The sequence below is a fragment of the Silurus aristotelis genome (genome assembly GCF_946808225.1).
Source record: "Silurus aristotelis genome assembly, chromosome: 25".
Classification (NCBI taxonomy): domain Eukaryota; kingdom Metazoa; phylum Chordata; class Actinopteri; order Siluriformes; family Siluridae; genus Silurus; species Silurus aristotelis.
Window position 1 is genome coordinate 4,851,703 of NC_139598.1, and position 20,952 is coordinate 4,872,654.

At 35.6% G+C, this 20,952-nt stretch overlaps 1 protein-coding gene across 5 annotated transcripts in view; it reads left to right on the forward strand.

Annotated features, from left to right (window-relative positions):
• slc4a2b (solute carrier family 4 member 2b) overlaps positions 1–20,952 on the forward strand; it is a 41,053-nt gene that overhangs the window by 14,554 nt on the left and 5,547 nt on the right. For all 5 annotated transcript variants that reach the window (XR_014531622.1, XR_014531623.1, XR_014531624.1 and 2 more), the window contains 15 exons: positions 1,956–2,109; positions 3,019–3,200; positions 3,409–3,557; positions 7,984–8,165; positions 9,400–9,536; positions 11,519–11,699; positions 12,927–13,062; positions 13,265–13,457; positions 14,664–14,769; positions 16,521–16,705; positions 16,918–17,134; positions 17,711–17,923; positions 18,172–18,320; positions 19,233–19,427; positions 20,150–20,410. Coding sequence is in view for 2 of the 5 variants with exons in the window: in XM_083530210.1 (XP_083386336.1) it covers positions 1,956–2,109; positions 3,019–3,200; positions 3,409–3,557; positions 7,984–8,165; positions 9,400–9,536; positions 11,519–11,699; positions 12,927–13,062; positions 13,265–13,457; positions 14,664–14,769; positions 16,521–16,705; positions 16,918–17,134; positions 17,711–17,923; positions 18,172–18,320; positions 19,233–19,427; positions 20,150–20,410 (2,640 nt within the window). In the remaining 3 variants the exon portion in view is untranslated. The remainder of the gene's footprint in view (positions 1–1,955; positions 2,110–3,018; positions 3,201–3,408; positions 3,558–7,983; positions 8,166–9,399; positions 9,537–11,518; positions 11,700–12,926; positions 13,063–13,264; positions 13,458–14,663; positions 14,770–16,520; positions 16,706–16,917; positions 17,135–17,710; positions 17,924–18,171; positions 18,321–19,232; positions 19,428–20,149; positions 20,411–20,952) is intronic.

Below are 20,952 nucleotides of genomic sequence, written 5' to 3' on the forward strand. Positions count from 1 at the left end.
AAAACCACCAAACAAATTACTTGTTCATTTTAATAGACCCATCCTATTTTTGCTTGTATGTTTAGTATTGCTCTTGAATGAACAAAAAGTACTTCTTATCCAATTAATCGATGGAATAATCGGTAGAATACTCAATTACTAAAATAATCAATAGCTGCAGCCCCAGTAGATTTCATAATTCTTTCTGTAAAACCATTGCACAACAAAGTTTCAATGGAAGCTTTCTCTTATACAGTAGGTAGGGTTTGTAAAATTATATTTGTGCATTCTATTGAAGTTTTCATAAAATAAACATTGGAATACCCTGCAATTGTAATTCCAAATTTTTTTTTTGTTTAGTCCTGCTGCTCAGAAGGTCTCAAGTTTAAATCCCAGCACATGAAAGTTGCCAATGTTGGACCCCTGAGCAAAGCCCTCAATCCTCAACCACTTCTGGATAAATGTGTCTGCCAAATGTCATAAATATACCTGGTCAGTTAAAGGTTTGCTGAAAAAAGACTTTTGCTCAGCGTTGAGTAAGCTGACATATGGAACATTTAACATGCTCTGAAAGCTCTGAAATTAACATGTTTTGTGAAATTTCCAAAGTTAGCATGTTTTGAAACACTATACAACATATACTCTGTGTATGTGTGTATATATATATATATATATATATATATATATATATATATATATATATATATATATATATATATATATATATATATATAATGTGTCATTATACATTCTTTTAGATGGAAACAAACTTGCACTGCAAAGATCAGTTGTTTCCTCTCATTGGCCAACAAACATGTGTTACATATACAACATAGAATTTCAATAAAATGAGACTGTCCTTGATAATGAATCTGACCAGTCATATCTATTGCACAAACAATTAAATGATCAGCTGATTAGCAGGAAATGATATTTACATTTTGTGAAATCTGCTGTTAAAGTGCTATGAGGCAGCATTTAGACACACAAGCTTTAATAAATAAATAAAACAAAAATCGACTGACTGAAAACATTTTTGAATTTTAGACTAATATGTATGTCTAGCTAAATAAGCAGGCAATAAGACTGATACATTTTTTATTATTATTATTATTAACTTAGATGTCTGGCAAGAATTAGTGGGATCCACTCATAGTATTTAGTAGGGTTAGGGTTGGGCAATAAGACAAAAAATCAGATTTTGCAAGTTCAGCCTTATTTATAATAATTAAGCACAATTTTAATTTAATGCCAGTGTTGATTAATTATTCAACACAGAAAAGGCCTTGTTTTCAGTCCAAAAAAGAGCTAGAATATATTCCAAAAACTGAGAACCATTTGAATAAAAATATTGCCCTCTAAAACTGAGAGGTGCATTAAATCAGCACTGAATATTTAATTTTACTTTATTTGTTATTTTATTTTTCCATTGAATATTGATGGTTCTTCTACTTGGTAACAATGAGATACCTTTTTAAAAGATTGATTTACTATATTGTTTTTTTTTTTTACTAACTTCTTTGATTGTTGCTTCATTCTGGCATGTTGAAGAGGCTGTTGTGTTGATATTGGTTAATGCAGTGTTGAGGTGTACAATTTGATTTGTATTTTAGGAAATAAAATCTCGCAAATTCGCTTTTCACTAACAAAAATAAAAATCCTGGTGGTGAGGACTAGTGCACCTTTGAGCGTTCTTTCAAAATAAGTCAAACACTTACGTTCTGTTTAAATGCAGTTTTGCAGTAAAGTATCTTTTATTTTATTTTCAACTCTGATTTTAAGGTACTTTTTACACCAGTTATATCGACAGCCTTTCTTTTGTCTTCTTGAATTTTACTATGAAAAAAAATGCCCTCTGTGATAGAAAACTTAAAGCATTTCCTCTAAATGTTGACAATAAATGCAGACACTGGAGACACATTTGATCATTTCATAAAATCCAAATTTCTGACGTGTGTCTCTTTTTTCCTCCATAGTCCATGTCATCTGCAATCTCTACACCTCCGATACCGGAAGAGGAGGATGAAGACCTGAACAAAGCTTTTGGAATTCAGAGATTTCAGCAGATTCTTAGCCCAACACCACGTGAACCGAGCGAGCACCGGCACTACAGCGAGGAAGACTTCCAGTGTGAGTTTAAGGCGAAGTTCATTCCACCACATACTGTAGGTGCAAGAAAAGTCTTAAAGCGTGTCCCCCTTGTACATTTATGGCATTCAGCAGACACCTTTATCGTTTATCCAGTGCTATGTAAAATGTGCTTAGAAGCCTTATATACATTCTAATGCTGACTCAATTAAACATAGGCAAAGAATTTTTTAGGCTAAAACTCGGTAGGAGTCAAGTCAAGTCAAGTCAAGTTTATTTGTATAGCGCTTTTCACAACAGACATTGTCTCAAAGCAGCTTTACAGAAAACAACAGTGAAGGTGAATGGTGTGCGTTTGTCCCTGATGAGCAGCCGTGGCGACAGTGGCAAGGAAAAACTCCCTTAGATGATATGAGGAAGAAACCTTGAGAGGAACCAGACTCAAAGGGGAACCCATCCTCATATGGGTGACATCAAAAGTTTGGTCATAAATCTTTCAACAATACAGAACAGTAAAATAAATGTTTTTTAATGCAGAAATCCAGCCACTGAAATAAGTAGGTTTTTAGATGTTGTTTGAAGACTGCTAGAGACTCTGGCTGTTCATTCATCAAGTGAAGGTTAAATCCACTGCCTTAGTAGCAGTATAGAGAAGATTCTGAAAGCATGTCTTTCTTGGATTCATGGAGATGGTGGGACCAGTCAAGCAATGGTTGAGGATGTGTAGATACTGGCAGCAACAGCCAATGGAGGATTTGTAGGAATGAGGTGGTGTGGGAGAACTTAGGATGGTCAACAAATAGCAAGTTGTAGTAGTCAAGGGACAAGCTACTTAACTTACTTAAAAACAACTGAGAGGCCTGTGCGGAAAGAAGAATACATGCAACAGGGAATATTATTTCCAAAATAAATGTACACACAATGTGTGTGTTGTGTGTATGTATTCTTCAGATCATCGTCACTCATCACATCACACCCGACACTCTCTGTCTAAGCACACCGATGGTCGGAGGAAAAAAACTGGGAAAAAGAAAAGGAGACACCCGGATGATGATGTCAGCGTCCAGGATGGAGATGAAGAGGAAGAAACACACACCGACAAGCCTGATAATGAGAAGCAGGACAGTGTACAGGTCCATACTACATGTGAAAGTATTGTGTGTACTGTGTGTTATAGTCATGAGTCTAATCGTCTGTTGTCTTGTGTTATAATATTTAATAAATGGTTCAAATACATTTTTCTTTAATATGAACCTTCAACACAAACTGTGTAGTGTGTAGAGTGAGTTATAACCACAATTTGGATCCCTTTTTTTGTCCTCTATTTTATCTCCTGCTCAGTTCTTTTTGTATGAGGATGAGGTCTTTCCTGCTGATGGAGAAAACACAGCTGAAAAAAAACATACAGAAACACCAAATGACATCACCACTGAAAAAGGAGAGCTCACACATGCTGAGACTGAAACACACAGCGGTGACCCTCTGACTGAGTAAGTGAGATGCAGACACACAGCTCAAAAATCTCACAAAACAATTCACACTTCAGCAAGTCAAATGTACAGTACATGAGTCACTATATTAAGTTGTGATGCACATATCACATTATATACATTCCAGTTTCATAGTTATCCTTTTCAAAAAAATCATATATATATATATATATATATATATATATATATATATACAGTGAGGAAAATAAGTATTTGAACACGCTGCTATTTTGCAAGTTCTCCCACTTAGAAATCATGGAGGGGTCTGAAATGGTCATCGTAGGTGCATGTCCACTGTGAGAGACATAATCTAAAAAAAATAATTCAGAAATCACAATGTATGATTTTTTAACTATTTATTTGTATGATGCAGCTGCAAATAAGTATTTGAACACCTGAGAAAGTCAATGTTAATATTTGGTACAGGAGCCTTTGTTTGCAATTACAGAGGTCAAACGTTTCCTGTAGTTTTTCACCAGGTTTGCACACACTGCAGGAGGGATTTTGGCCCACTCCTCCACACAGATCTTCTCTAAATCAGTCAGGGTTCTGGCCTGTCGCTGAGAAACACGGAGTTTGAGCTCCCTCCAAAGATTCTCTATTGGGTTTAGGTCTGGAGACTGGCTAGGCCATGCCAGAACCTTGATATGCTTCTTACAGAGCCACTTCTTGGTTATCCTGGCTGTGTGCTTCGGGTCATTGTCATGTTGGAAGACCCAGCCTCGACCCATCTTCAATGCTCTAACTGATTGAAGGAGGTTGTTCCCCAAAATCTCACAATACATGGCCCTGGTCATCCTCTCCTTAATACAGTGCAGTCGCCCTGTCCCATGTGCAGAAAAACACCCCCAAAGCATGATGCTACCACCCCCATGCTTCACAGTAGGGATGGTGTTCTTGGGATGGTACTCATCATTCTTCTTCCTCCAAACACGTTTAGTGGAAATATGACCCAAAAGTTCTATTTTGGTCTCATCTGACCACATGACTTTCTCCCATGACTCCTCTGGATCATCCAAATGGTCATTGGCAAACTTAAGACGTGCCTGGACATGTGCTGGTTTAAGCAGGGGAACCTTCCGTGCCATGCATGATTTCAAACCATGACGTCTTAGTGTATTACCAACAGTAACCTTGGAAATGGTGGTCCCAGCTCTTTTCAGGTCATTGACCAGCTCCTCTATTGTAGTTCTGGGCTGACTTCTCACCTTTCTTAGAACCATTGAGACCCCACGAGGTGAGATCTTGCATGGAGCCCCAGTCCGAGGGAGATTGACAGTCATGTTTAGCTTCTTCCATTTTTTTAATGATTGCTCCAACAGTGGACCTTTTTTCACCAAGCTGCTTGGCAATTTCCCCGTAGCCCTTTCCAGCCTTGTGGAGGTGTACAATTTTGTCTCTAGTGTCTTTGGACAGCTCTTTGGTCTTGGCCATGTTAGTAGTTGGATTCTTACTGATTGTATGGGGTGGACAGGTGTCTTTATGCAGCTAACGACCTCAAACAGGTGCATCTAATTTAGGATAATAAATGTAGTGGAGGTGGACATTTTAAAGGCAGACTAACAGGTCTTTGAGGGTCAGAATTCTAGCTGATAGACAGGTGTTCAAATACTTATTTGCAGCTGTATCATACAAATAAATAGTTTAAAAATCATATATTGTGATTTCTGGATTTTTTTTTTTAGATTATGTCTCTCACAGTGGACATGCACCTACGATGACAATTTCAGACCCTCCATGATTTCTAAGTGGGAGAACTTGCAAAATAGCAGAGTGTTCAAATACTTATTTTCCTCACTGTATATATATATATATATATATATATATATATATATATATATATATATATATATATATATGTATATATATATATATATATATATATATATATATATATATATGTATATATATATATATATATATATATATATATATATATATATATATATATATATATGTGTGTGTGTATATGTGTGATTCATATATATATATATACAGTATATACATAAATAATATGTGATCACAAAAATCACAAACACATGGAGGTGTATTTCACCATGTAATGCCATCAAAAGGAAAAAGTCCGAATCCAAGGAATATGCGATCAAGTGAACAACATCTGAAAACAAAACAAATAATTAAAAAATCTTCAACTTCATGGTTTTCTTCTCACATGTCACTTTCTGATCATCTGCAGCCGATCTTCACTTCCTCTTCTACTTTCTTATGTATTATATATACATAAGATAGATAGATAGATAGATAGATAGATAGATAGATAGATAGATAGATAGATAGATAGATAGATAGATAGATAGATAGATAGATAGATAGATAGATAGATAGATAGATTTCATTTTTCAAGTTCCCTACGTTCAAGCCCGTGTGTGTGTATCAGCTGAAACCTTGTTACTTATTACACTCTGTCTCATTACTGAACCGTTGCCATAGAAATTGCTTATCCCCCCCCCCCCCTATCTTTCTCTCTCTTTTTCCCATTATCCTCCTTGTTACTTTCTTGGAGTGACTGATCTGCGGATGGTGCATTTGTAGACCCTACAATATATATTTTTCATTCTAAAATGATGATCGGTGAGTAATTCACAAATTTTTGACTGGATTGTATTAAGACTCAATGTATAAGAGCAGTGCATATTTTTTAAGTACCTAAATGTATTCTCTGTATTATCTGTTCACAAAATATGGCAGAACTGTTAATATTCTGTTTTTCAACATAAAATTGTAAAAGTGTATTTATTTCATTACACTTCAAAAGCTATGGAATCAGAAAGATTTCAAACAAAAGCTTCAACCTGTAACTCACCTTGTAGACAGGTTTTCAAATGTCTTTATTTAATTGTCATTATTTTTTAGCAAATACAAAATGCAGCTTAATAATTCCAGAAAGTGTAATATCCTCAAAATAAAGTTATTGAAATCTGTATTATTGTGCCAGGATTTAAACCAAACCAAGTTTGGCCAGATGTGAAATTGAAATGAAATCTCAAATTGAAATTGAATTCAAAATCCAGTTCAAAACAATACAAACCAAACAGATACAGCAACTTATTACTTAATTGTTTTATTCTATATATATCATGTATATATAGATCATCTACCTGATCTTCAGTAACCAGAGTGTAAATCAGTGTTTCTCCCAGAACAGGAAATGAACTTAATATCTTTAGCATTAAAATTATTATTATAACTGAATTATTTATCATCTAATTATTAGTCTTAGTATGACTCATAAATATGATGCCGAAAACCACATAAAAAGCACATCACATGCTATATGAGTTTTTCATGTCATGTCATTTCATGTACATATTGAGTGGGTATCAAATTCACAAGTACACTTATAGCCTTTTTTGGTGAACATGAAACATTTTCTATATGTATATTTTTTTACTTTTGATTCTGTACTTGATTTACTTTATAGACCTTTGCTTTGCTCACAGTCATTCTGTGTTGCACCACTGCCCTGAAATAACAATATTTTCATTCAATACACAAATGTTACCTAAATAAATTTGTCTTGATCATTCTTCAGTGCAATACATCCAGTACAATGTATGCTTGGCTGGAGCAGATTTTTTTTACTAATGAGGTCTTTTGAAGTGTTAGGTTTAAGATGGGCAAATATTTTGTGACACACAGTTGGCTGCAGTTAGTTAATTAATAATAAGCTGCTATTTGTCATAACAGGTTGTGTGCTAGTTTTTGAACTAGTTATGAAGAACAGTAATTTGTTCAGAAATTGTACACAGGAACATTTACACAAGGAATGTGGCATTCATGAAAATGTAATTAAATCGAACAAAATGGAGTTGATGTAAATGTATATTATAATCTTTATAAGGAGAGTATGGATGTGTTTGGTGATTTGGTGCAAAATGTTGGACTATGATGTTTTGCGCATTTCTTACAATCACACCCACAATCTGAATCATCATTTGGACAACTAGTTGAAATAATAAAAGCTGTTTAAGTAGGACAAACGCGATGGTGCCCCAATGAAAGTAGTGGAAATTAGAGTGTATCTATTGTAGCTGACACAATGCAATGGCTAAGCTGCATTATTGGGAGCACACACTGGCTTTAGTAGACAAACCTTTACCATTTATTAGCCATTTTGTCAGTCATTTTGTCCTTTTACCTTTTATGGAGTCTTGTATGGGTGGGTGAGGGGGTCATTTAATTGAAATCTGCTGTACAACGCAACATCAATAAAAGGTTTTTAGTTAAAAAAACATCTATGAAATTACTTTGCTGTCTTTCTTTGGATCTGGATTTTATTCTAGATAATTAGAGAACAGCTTGGTCTTACAATCTTAATGATAATATTTAGGTTCTAATTATCGTGAAAAATGGTTTATTTGTAACATTCAACCTCTCCTTTTTTCAATTTTTTTTCTTTTTGCAGTTTAGCTAAGCAGCACATTGTGACCATCAACCCAAGCTCTGTGACATTTCAACCCAGCATTTTGACCTCCTGCAGTCCGACAGGAAGCATGACGGGAAACGAGAGTACAAAATACGAGAGGATTCCTGCAGATGAGGCAGAGACACACGCACTCGGCTCAGCCAGTTTGGACGACATTAAGAGTAGGTTTATATAACTCATACTATCAAAACACACAGTTTTCAGGTGGTCACATGAGTGTCTTGTTTTTCCTGGTCGATGTTTTTAACAGCCCATTCTCACATAAATTCCAGAATCTTAATTTTTCACCTTTATTATTCTAAATTTCTATTCACATACTGTATACAGTAATTAGATTTCTATCTTAATAACACTTCTGGTTTGACTTTCTCTCTAATTTGCAAACTGACCTTTCAATTTGACTGTGTGTGTGTGTGTGTGTGTGTGTGTGTGTGTGTGTGTGTGTGTGTGTGTGTGTGTGTGTGTGTGTGTGTGTGTGTGTGCGTGTGTGTGCACGCACCTTGGCAGCTTTCTCTCCTTGGATGTTCCCTGCCGAGACTTAAAATTAAAACCTTTAAACTTAAGCCGTGACACTCGGATTTGGAGGACATGTGTGTGCATGCACGTGTGTCAGGATCTGTGTGTTAACATTTTAATATTTCATTCAATGTAACAGGAAGCTTGAGACCATTAATGCATTTTAATCAGAGGGATTTTAGGGTGTAGAATATTGTGGTATTGTGGTTATTATTCCATGTAACTTGCATGGTAGTAAAGATTTTCTTTTCTCCTGGCTGTCATACATGGTGAGATGTCCTCAATAAATTAGGTTTAGCCATTAGGAACCAGCAATATGATCATTTTGCAACAATGAAAATGTATCTAAATTATGCAAAGCATCTTAAATTTGTACTGTATAAATAACTAGGTATAATAAGTATTTTATAAGAAAATAAGTACAAGTTTCCTTAAAAGTTTTAAAGAAGTTTATAGAAGTAAAATTTTTAAATTTAAGTAGACTATTCTGATTAGATTTTTTACTTTTAATCAATTTATGGCATCAAATGCAGTCCAGTCTAGCATTCTACCCAATACCAGTGTGTCCCTATTAAATCTTATTCATCTATTAATGTTCCAGTATCAGGGATGTGACATACAGTATGCACTCAGAATGTCTTACGGCAGTGATAGATAGATAGATAGATAGATAGATAGATAGATAGATAGATAGATAGATAGATAGATAGATAGATAGATAGATAGATAGATAGATAGATAGATAGATAGATAGATAGATAGATAGATAGATAGATAGATTGATTGATTGATTGATTGATTGTTGGAATATAGGAGCAAAAGTCATTAGTAAATACAAAAATACGACAATGTAATAATGTATGGAACTCAATTTCTCAGCCCACCGTTTTGAGGACGTTCCAGGCGTGAGGAGACACTTGGTGAGGAAAAGCACCAAAGGCAGCATAGTGCACATCAACAAAGATTATGCTGAGCCGAGCACACGCAGCCGCAAAGTGGACCGCACACCACACGAGGTACGTCCATAAAGGTTAATAAAAACCTTTAAAAAATTCAGGTCACATGATTTTTGTCATTGTTAAACTGGCACATGACGTATTTGGCCTTGAGGGGCATTCAAGCCACAGTGATGGATCTTCAGATTTGGTCTGTATTTGATCTGAATGTGTTGAATATTTCAGTCTGTCTCTTCCCAATAATTTTACTGTAGAATCTATGAATAGATGCAGGGATTTGATGGACCCTAGTTTACAAATAAATGTGTTTTACTATCCTTTCATTCACACACCAGAAGATACAGGAATCACACATTATGGCAGTGTTTATGCAGCATGGTCATATAATGCATGCTACAAACAATGCATAAATGATGCTACATTTTGCGTTGTGTGCCAATAACCTAAGCAGCACATGGGCAATATGTTAGTCTGTAGTCTAATGCAGCAGTGTATGCAAAATCTAAACATGAGAGCCAAACAGCCAGCCCACCCCAAAGTATCTCTATGTTGCATTGTTTGTCATGTGAAAGCCGAGCGAATCGCATCTAATGAAACATACATGACATTCACAGACCTGAGAGAGATCCGGTCTCTCACACACACACACACACACACACACACACACACACACACACACACACACACACACACACACACACACACACACACACACACACACACAGGCATATTTAATTAATGCACTCCCACATACTTTGCTTGTGTGTGTGTGTGTGTGTGTGTGTGTGTGTGTGTGTGTGTGTGTGTGTGTGTGTGTGTGTGTGTGTGTGTTTTTGCTCTCACATCTAAATGTTGTCACTCGTGTTGTGGGTTCCCCAGACACACACAGACACACAGTCACAGACAAACACACACACACACACACACACACACACACACACACACACACACACACACACACACACACACACACACACACAGTATGGTGTTGTTAGACTTCTCTCAGCAGCAACAGGTTAGAGATGTTTCTCTACATTTTCTGTGTGTGTGTGTCTGTGTGTGTGTGTGTGTATGCACCTTGACAGCTTTCTCTCCTTGCATGTTCCCTGCCAAGACTTAAAATTAAAACCTTTAAACTCAAGTGTGTTTGTGTGTGTTTGCTCTCACATCTAAATGTTGTCACTTGTGTTCTGGGTTCCCCGGACACACACGCGCGCACACACACACACACACACACACACACACACACACACACACACACACACACTATGGTGTTGTTGGACTTCTCTCGGTAGCAACAGGTTAGAGATGTTTCTCTACGATTTGTGTGTGTGTGTGTGTGTATGTGTGTGTGTCCATGCATGTTAATTGTGTAAGCTTTCGTTCTAGCTTTTTAACAATAGTCAAGTCAAGTCAAGTAGGCTTTATTGTCATTTCACCAGATACAGTGCGACGAAACAGTGAAACAGTGAAGCGAAAGGTTTTCCCTATCGTTCAGCTATATTCTTCAACATTATGATCATTTCCTTACATTGCATACAATGATTTTCCAAAAGATGTGTGCTGAAATTGACTTACATTCACAGGCATAAACCGACTGTGAATGTAAGTAAATTTCAGCACACATCTTTTCACATCTTTTACATCTTGGACCGCAACCATATGGGTCTGTCCTTATGTTAAAGTGGTTAGCTGACAAAAAAAAAACAGATGACCAACTCTGATTCCTACTGTACATAAGTTTAACTGACTTCACCTATACATGATATAGTTTTATTACCCTGAAACCATTCAGAAAACATCAGATGAAAATATCACATCTCTGACCGACAAAGGTTAATTTGATCATTTTATTTGCTTTGAAAGCAAAAATTGCATCAAAGAAGCTATAGCTATTAGTACCCAAAACTCTGATTGCTGCAATAATTCCATATGGATAAGCTAAGAAAAATATAATGTGATGCACAGGTATTTAGGTATTATTCATATTTCTCAAGCCGTCCATAAACAGCCTACTAACTGCTGCAGTCTGTGTGCTATAGGTGTTTGTAGAGCTGAATGAGCTGATTGTAGATAAGAACCAGGAGCTGCAGTGGCGAGAGACAGCACGCTGGATTAAGTTTGAGGAGGACGTGGATGAGGAAACACACCGCTGGGGAAAACCGCATATCGCCTCGCTCTCGTTTCGCAGTTTACTGGAGCTCCGTAAAACCATTGCACATGGTATGTATTATTATGATATTATAATGCATTGATGATGCACCGGTGATGCACAGGTGCACTGATGGTGCATAGGCAGACATTTGTTAGTCTACTTTTTCTTATAACTTCTTCTTATTCACCTTTTTCTGTCTAAGGTGTCTATCGCAGCCCATAGAGGTCTAAGGAGCATTTTGGCTGAATTTAGTTAAAATGCTGCCAAACCCTCTAGCACCACCCTCAGGTCAAATTCGGGCCTAATTTGGAAATACGTTTATGGTCATAACATTTAAAAAGTATCTAAAATGTAAAAGATTTCATCAGACATCAACACACTCTGGATTTCAATTTCAAGGAATTGGGTTTTTAATCATATTGCCCAGTGAACTGACAAATCTTCAGACACAAATTGACAAAATTTACTGTTACTCAAACCGGTTCTCTAAACACATTCCTGTGTTGTCTGTTCAGTGTCTATAGGATCTTTATGATGAGTATGTAAGGTACACAGAAAGTCTTTGTCTGCACTCACACATCTCTGATTACTTTGTCTTCTTACCCATTTAGGAACAGTTTTAGCTCAGGTTTTTTTTTCCAGTTTGTATATATACTTGTCTGTTATCTGCATTAAACTGAAGAAGAACATTTGCACCATTCTGTGTGCTGTGTGACTCTTCCCTGATCAGAAAAGACACCACGGGCATCATAGATTGTATGGAAAACCTCTCCAAGAAGTTTTGTTTGGGCATGATAAAAATCTGACATTACCATAAGAATTTTATTAACCCAAATGGTTTGCCTGTAACAGAGCCAATGAATCTGACAGCGAAGTCACCAAGTGGAAGTCAATTTCTCAGTAACTACTACTACAAACCTTGTTTGGCATCTTCAGCAACATCAGCAATCACAAGCAGCAAAATACCAATGTGCAATACCACAATGTTACAGCAGTAGCAGTAGCTGTAGCAACAATGCCGTACTAGCTGTTCATCTAGTTTTTTCATCCTACAGACATGGAATTCCACTACTGTACATGATCGATTACACAAATAATGAATGAAACCACAAATCACTCTTTAATCACTCTAAATATGTGGCTCTGTTTCCTGTGATTGATTAGCTAACAATGGTAGCACACCTGTGATTGTAAAAGTGTTTGGTCCCAAAAATTGCTGTCTGCAGCTTTTAGTTATTACTATGATTAATATTATTAGCAGGACTAAAAGTATGTGTTGTTTTGTTGTTGTGTAGGCACAGTGTTGCTGGATCTGGATCAGAAAACATTAGCTGGAATTTCTCACCAAGTCGTTGAGCAAATGATCATCACTGACCAAATCAAAGCCGAAGACAGAGCAAACGTATTAAGAGCACTACTGCTAAAACACAGGTATAAATACGCACACAAAGGAACACACTTGCACACACTTTCATTTTCCAACACACCTTATCTCAAATAACATACATCTGAATGAAAATCCAGTGAACTGGTATTTGTGTATGTATAGTTTTAATAATTTTAGCATGCAGCTGACTCCCATCACCTGTTTCAAGTGTGAGTGTATATATTCTGTATATATTTTCTCATTTAGTCATCCATGTGATGAGAAAGATCACAGCTCATTCCCTAGAAACATCTCAACAGCCAGTCTGGGTTCATTAATCTCTCATAACCACCACCACCATCACCATCATCAGACAGAGCCGTCCGTTACAGAGCCGCTGATGAGGAATGCAAACACAAAACATGACAACACACAGCACGCACACCCGGAAACTATTGAGGTAAGAGTCATAGGAGGTAGGGGGGGGGGGGGGGGGGGGTCTAGCTACAAAACCAAAATGCAAGTGGAAATGATAGGAAAACCAGAGGTAAGGAAATGGAGTCCAAATGGCAGGGATTGAAAACTAAGGGACTGTAATTATGGTCTGGAAATAGAAATACTGAACTAGGCATCTAGAAGTTTAAGTGACAAGGACCTGGATCTAGGAGGATGAGAATAAGAAACTAACGATATGGAAAAAGAGACATGATTAAAGTAGGGGATTAAAAAAAGAGAACTGGAGTTAGGAAACTAGACACTGTAATGAATCTGATATATGGTACTCTATCCAGGGAATAAGAGACTAAATGACCGAAAACAAGAATGACTTGACACTACAAAACAGGAACTATAGGATTCAAGACATAAATGAATAGGAAATAAAGTAATGGATAGATTAATGACTAAGAGGATGTCATCAGATTCATGAGGACTTCTTGAGGGCTTCCAGTATGGAACAAGAGGAGTGTATTTATAGAGGTCTGTAACTAGAGGACTAGAATCATGAATGGCTGGTGACTGTACCTATAAGAAATTGCAGATATGGGACTAGAAATTGGGAAATAGATGGTGGGAAGATATCTGTGATTGAGCTCTAATGAACAAGTACTCAATATAAATGTGTGTGTGTGTGTACTGTGTGTGTATGTGTACTGTGTGTGTATGTGTACTGTGTGTGTGTGTGTGTGTGTGTGTGTGTGTGTGTGTGTGTGTGTGTGTGTGTGTTCATTAGGCATCTTTTTATATTTTATATACATCATGTTGTACGACATTTTTTATCACACTGTAGTATTTATTTTGCAATTGTACTTTGTAATAATTATAATTCAATCATATAGCCATTTTTCAAATGTTTTATATATATATATATATATATATATATATATATATATATATATATATATATATATATATATATATATTCATTAAACATTCTGCAAGAGAAATCAATGCAATAATGTAAAAAAAAATTATAATAAGGTTCCATTGTTATTTAAATTCCCTTTTTGTTTGATTTTATTGACTTGTATCTCTAAATTGAAATGCATTTATTGTATTGTTCTCTGTTGTAGATTGAACTCTTGGTTGCACCTTAACGTATGTTATTAGATTTTTAGATTTTTGTACGCAGTATAATTTGTGTACATTTTGTTTACTGTGTTTGCAGAAAGAACCTGCTGCAGCTGCTGGCATGCACAAATCAAAATCCAAGCACGAGCTCAAACTGCTGGAAAAAATTCCGGAAAATGCAGAAGCCACTGTGGTACTTGTAGGTAAGCGCACACTTTTTTAACTGAGACAAACTTTACTGGAATACATCATTATTACTTTTTATTTAACAATATATTACAAGGTGCACATGCTTAAAAATAATAAGATATTTGGATTTATCCGTATTACACTGTGACTGTACTGTGTCCTTATTTACACATTAATATTAATATGGATCTTATACCATATGCTATTTGGATCAACGGTCAACCTCTTAGGGTAAACAGGCTGGTCCTGTCATCTAGAAAATAGAGTGAGTGTAAATCATAAAACTGGAATTACAGGACTGGATTTAAACACCTAGAGAAAGATAAATGTCTAGGAATCAAATAGCTTTAATGGGGAAGTAGGACTTAGGAAATGGTCGGTATTGTAAAACTGTTACAATACTTTAAAACAGGCAAAGGGATATGAAGTACATCAGATACCCTGCAAAATCTTTGCTCAAAAAAGTATATAAGATTCTGCTTCAGTACAGAACTACTTGCTTTTGAATGTACTATATTAGATAAAATAATTAGATTTTTTTTTTTTTACAAAACTTGAAACACGAAAACGTTTTATATCTCTAGTTTTTATTGTATAGATGTATTTGACATTTATAATTGAGTTGCTTAAAATAAAACTTTAGTCAAATACAGAATAAATATGAAAAATTCTATATAGAAATGTAGACAGAATGCTAAAAAAAATCAGAAATCAGAAAACAGAAGATTGATGCAGTTCTGCACATCATACTTTTATAAGAAGAGCATTTCCTATTGTTACAGACACAGTAAACGAAGCCTTACTCTACACATGCACTTTTGCCAGAATCATAGGGTTACGCTTGTAATCAAATGATTGACTGAGATTTGAAGAATTTAAATTATGCAACTTAAACAACTTGAACTAGAATTGACTGCAAGTACGTCACTGACTGAGGGAGTTTAAGAAGGAAACTATAATTAGGGAATCAAAAAAGTTTATAACTAGAAACAGGCGTCCTGGAACCAGGTGACAGAGTCTAGCAGCCTACAACTATGGAACTATAACAAGTGAACTAGAAGCAGAATTGAACATCAAAAAAGCTTTAGCAATGGGAAATAAATCTTTAAAATTAGAAAGCTTGAAGTAAAGAAATAGAAATTTTAGTAAATAGTAAGAAAACTATTATTAGGAAATTGGGTGTAGGGGATTAAAAGTATGGAACTACTATATTAATAGTAGAAATATATTAATAACTGTATTTAGGGCACTAACAAAGATACCAGATTTGTTGTAAAGTACCGTAGAATTAAATAAACTAAAACTTCTAGCAACTAGAGATGTGGAATCGGATGACTGAGCCGAGGTAAGCTTGAACATATAAACTAGAAACCTGTTTAGCAACTATAAGGAACTGACTACGGGGTGCAACTAGAAAAATAGACCTAGTGAAATTATAATGCTAGGGGATCTAGCAAATTAAAGACCTGAAGGCCTAGTATGAAGAATCTAAAACTAATAAAAGAAAAATTTACAGTTTCTATAAGTAACTAGTAACTTGTGATGGTCTACCGCACAATGATCACTATGAGTAAGTACATTCTACAACCACAGTCTACTATTTAGGAACAGGAACTTGAAAAGGATAATATGAATCAAAATAGTGACAGTGCATATAAGTAATTATAAAAAACATTAGTGTATGGAACTCTAGTCAATCAATAGAATTCTCTGTATATACATACCACAATATCATAACATAAATGACTTAATTCTATTTTTCTAGGCAGTGTTGATTTCCTGGACCAGCCCACCATGGCTTTTGTGCGTTTGGAGGAAGCCGTGTTACTGGACTCAGTTCTGGAGGTTCCGGTTCCTGTGCGGTTCCTCTTCATCTTACTTGGACCAAACAATTCCAGCATGGACTACCATCAGATTGGACGTTCAATTTCCACACTGATGTCTGACAAGGTCAGGTGATTTCATAAAGCTGGTTGGAGTTTCCTTAGTATATGCTGAGAAATTTATTCCATATAAATTAGCACTTGATTAAGCACATCAGGTTATTTTGCTACCACAATACTGACCAAAAGGACATTTAATATTTTTTTTTATATTTTTAGGCCAAAATATATATTTCCAAAAGTGGCTTTTAGGTAAATTCATAAATTTTTTTCTTTCAGTTGTTCCATGAAGCTGCGTATCTGGCTGACGATCGCCAAGACCTTCTGAACGCCATTAACGCTTTCCTGGACTGCAGCATTGTTCTTCCTCCATCTGATTTTGGGGGCGAAGACCTGCTGCGCTCCATCACTCACTTCCAGAGAGATATAATAAAAAAACGTGAGGAACAGGAAATCAGCTTGATGAACAATGAACAAAAGAGCCCAGAGGAGAAAGGTCAGAAAACATTCGGAAAAAGGAAATTTGTAATTCAAAGATGAACTTATATTCTAAAACTTTTTTAAATTATTGATGTAATGATGATGAAAACATTACATTTAACTTTTTTAAGTAGCTACTTATTAACTATTTAAATGAATGGTCATATATCCATTGTTATGAGTTATTTGTATTTAATTCCATTTTTATTCTGTATATTATTGATGTATCATATGGAACATTTGAAAACATATTGTAGTATTGTAAAGTCTACCCTGCTATCCTATCAGATACTGGCTAATGTTACCATGTTAGTTACACTAGTCAATATCGAAACAATACATTTATATATTCCTGTATAAATTAATTTGGAAATATTGTATTTGAATAAGCATGTTAATATAAACCTGACCAACATCATAAAATATAGAACATTTTTAAAAACCTTCCTTTCAATCAGATTTGAGAATTATATAATCATTCATAAAATCAGATGTCAATTTGACCTTAACCGGATTAATGTTGTAGGCTTCTACACTCTTTCTTTGTAAAAATTGAAGGGAAAAAATTAATGAACGTGTGTCTCCTGTGTAGTGTCTCTATTGGCACAACCTGACCGTGGTGATGATGACGACCCACTGAAGCGATCTGGCCGTCCGTTTGGAGGTTTAGTCCGAGACATACAACGCAGATATCCAAAATACCTCAGCGACTTCACGGATGCTCTAAACCCACAGTGCATGGCGGCCGTTATATTTATTTATTTCGCTGCTCTTTCTCCTGCCATAACATTTGGAGGACTGCTGGGTGAGTTTAAACAAATGCTCTGGCTGATACTTGCTGCACATTTTCATGCACTGTGAGTGCCCTGGAAAAACAGAATAAATCTGATGTGATTTACGGATTAGTTAGTCTAATCTAGCATGTATTCGTACCTCACTGTTCTAGATCAATACAGGTGCAAGCTGAGATCTGTGACTTTCATAATTTGTTACAAAATTTTTGTGTATGTTCAAAAATGTTTTGTGTGTGTGCGTGTGTGTGTGTGTGTGTAGGTGAGAAGACAGAGGGTCTGATTGGTGTGTCTGAGCTCATCATTTCCACATGTGTTCAGGGAGTGCTATTTTGTCTATTGGGAGCACAACCACTGCTGGTAGTGGGATTTTCTGGGCCGTTATTAGTTTTCGAGGAAGCCTTTTTTACTGTAAGTCTGAATTATATTAATTATTTTGATTTGACATATCACTTTATATCACATATCACTATCACATAATATTTCCCAGTATTCTGATAACACCACTCAAATATGATTGGTTACAGTTTTTTCTGTTAATGCTAATATGTATTTGTTTTAGTATTAACAAGCTGAAAAGAAAAAAAGCACTGTACATACCATATGGACAAAAGTTTGTGGAAACCTGAAAATAAGATTACAATATGTGCTTTTTGGACATCGCATTCCACATTTGCTGTTATAACCTTTACTATTCTAGGAAGAGCTCCAGTAGAGTTTTGAGAGTGTTCGTGGAGATTTTGTGCTCATTCAGACAGAAGGGTGTTAATGTGTGAAGAAGGGTGAGAAGGTTTGGGATGCACTCAGCATTCCAATTTATCCCAAAGGGGTTAAATAGGGTTGAGATCAGAGCTCTATAGCAGGTTACTCAAGATTTTTCACTCCAACAATGTAAAGCATAGCTTCATGGATAGTGGCTTTGTGTACAAGAGCAGAGTGAAACAGGTTTGGGTCTTCTAGTTAAAGTGAAGGAAAATTTACACCATCCAAAAATATCCTATACAGTTGTGTACCTACAACTATTTGGTAACAGTTTGTGGAACAATCACAGTCAGGTGTATTAATACTTTTGTCCATATACTGTAACTGCTATTAAGAGATGTTGTGGATGTTTTACATTGTTTTAATAGTTAATAACAATAAACCCAATGATAAGTAGACAAGAAGTAATTAAAAAGCTACAATATTTCTTTCTATAATGAGTAGCGTTGTTGTGGTAACTCCAGTATTAAGCTGTCACAGGAAAATAATAACATTTAGGCTCTGAATGGACCATTGATTTGAAATGTCTTTATTGTTTGCCTATTTTTATCACTTAAATAGTTCTGTAAAAGTAACGGTTTGGATTACCTGGTTGGTCGAGTATGGATCGGCTTCTGGCTCATCATAATCGTGGTGCTCATGGTCGCTTTTGAGGGAAGCTTCCTGGTTCGATTCGTCTCTCGTTTCACTCAGGAGATTTTCTCTTTTCTGATCTCACTCATCTTCATCTATGAGACCTTTTCCAAACTCATCAAGGTCAGTATATAAAATCTCTTACAGGAAACCATGAATTAAACCTGTAGCACTTTACTGTAACCTCAAAAAAAAATCAATAGAGGTTAATGGAATGAATCATTGTTCATGTAATTACAGTTTTTCTTAACTTGTGCCATTAAATGTAAACTACTGTAAGTAAGCAAAATTATTTATCATGACTAAAAAAAACTTTTTGTAAATTGATATTACAGATTTTGTACACCAGTACACCAAAAATAATAACTACTCAATTACAGTAATTCAAGTAAATGTAATTTGTTACTTTTCACCTTTGAGTATAGTACAAAATGAAATAAACCAACGTTCTTCCAGGACCATTGTGCTACATAACAAAATGTAAAATTGTGTGCGATTTTATAAAACTAAGGCTACACAGAGCTATATACTATGTATGTTCACAATCTTCAAAAAACAAGTACAGTTATCTTATAAACAAGACAAGCAGAATAAAAAAAATAGGCCAAGGTAAAAGCAAAACATGAACATGAACAATACCTAAAAAGGCATAATCTGTTACATAGATTATAACATTAATAAAAGTTGTGAATAAGTTGCAAAATGGCAAAAATGACATCTCTAGGCATACTTAAGTTAAATAAAAAAGTACACACCCCTGGAATACATAACAGTGTCAGGTTAAATCTACATCTGTGCTGTTACAATACATAGATCTTCTCTATCACGCATTATTTTTCCTGCAGATATTTAAGGAACACCCACTGAAGCGTTGCTCGTTCCTCAACGACTCCATGCTAAACGACTCGGTTCTAAATGACTCCTGGAGCTCGCTGGAAGAGAATTTCACATCGACATCAATTACATCCAACAGCAGTTTGATAGTAAAGGAGAAGATCGTGGGAGAGCCGAACACAGCACTGCTTTCTCTGGTTCTCATGGCTGGAACGTTCTTTATTGCGTTCTACCTGCGCAAATTCAAAAACAGTGCCTTCTTCCCAGGCAGGGTGAGACGTAGTCTTTATATAAGCAATATTTATACAGCATTCGGTATTTTTTCATTTTTCAAGCGTTACCCAATATGACATGCTGAGAACAAGTCAAAACAAGAAATCGAAAATTTAAAGGTGATCAAGACCAGGACATTACTTGTTGCTGTGTGTGCATGACTGTGTTCATGCACAAAAAGAAAAGTGTGTGTGTATATATATATATATAATAAAACTCTTAGAATATAGAAAGATTCTTGGATTGAGTTTTGGATTTAAATGTTAAACCATTGTGCCATTCAGCATAAAACCATAAAGCCATCAGTTTCATCTCATTACAGTCACTTTATAGGCTGCTTACGCAGACAATCTAGCCTGCTAAACTCAGATTCATGTTTGTGAAGAGAAACCCAAAGAGATTTGATGTCCATTTAGGATGATTAATCCTGTAACACAGTGACTTTCAGCAGTGATCCTTTGTGTGCATGTATGTGCTTGATACTTTGCAAATATTTTTAAATATTTCCATTTTATTAATCATTGTTGAGACCTCCTAATAG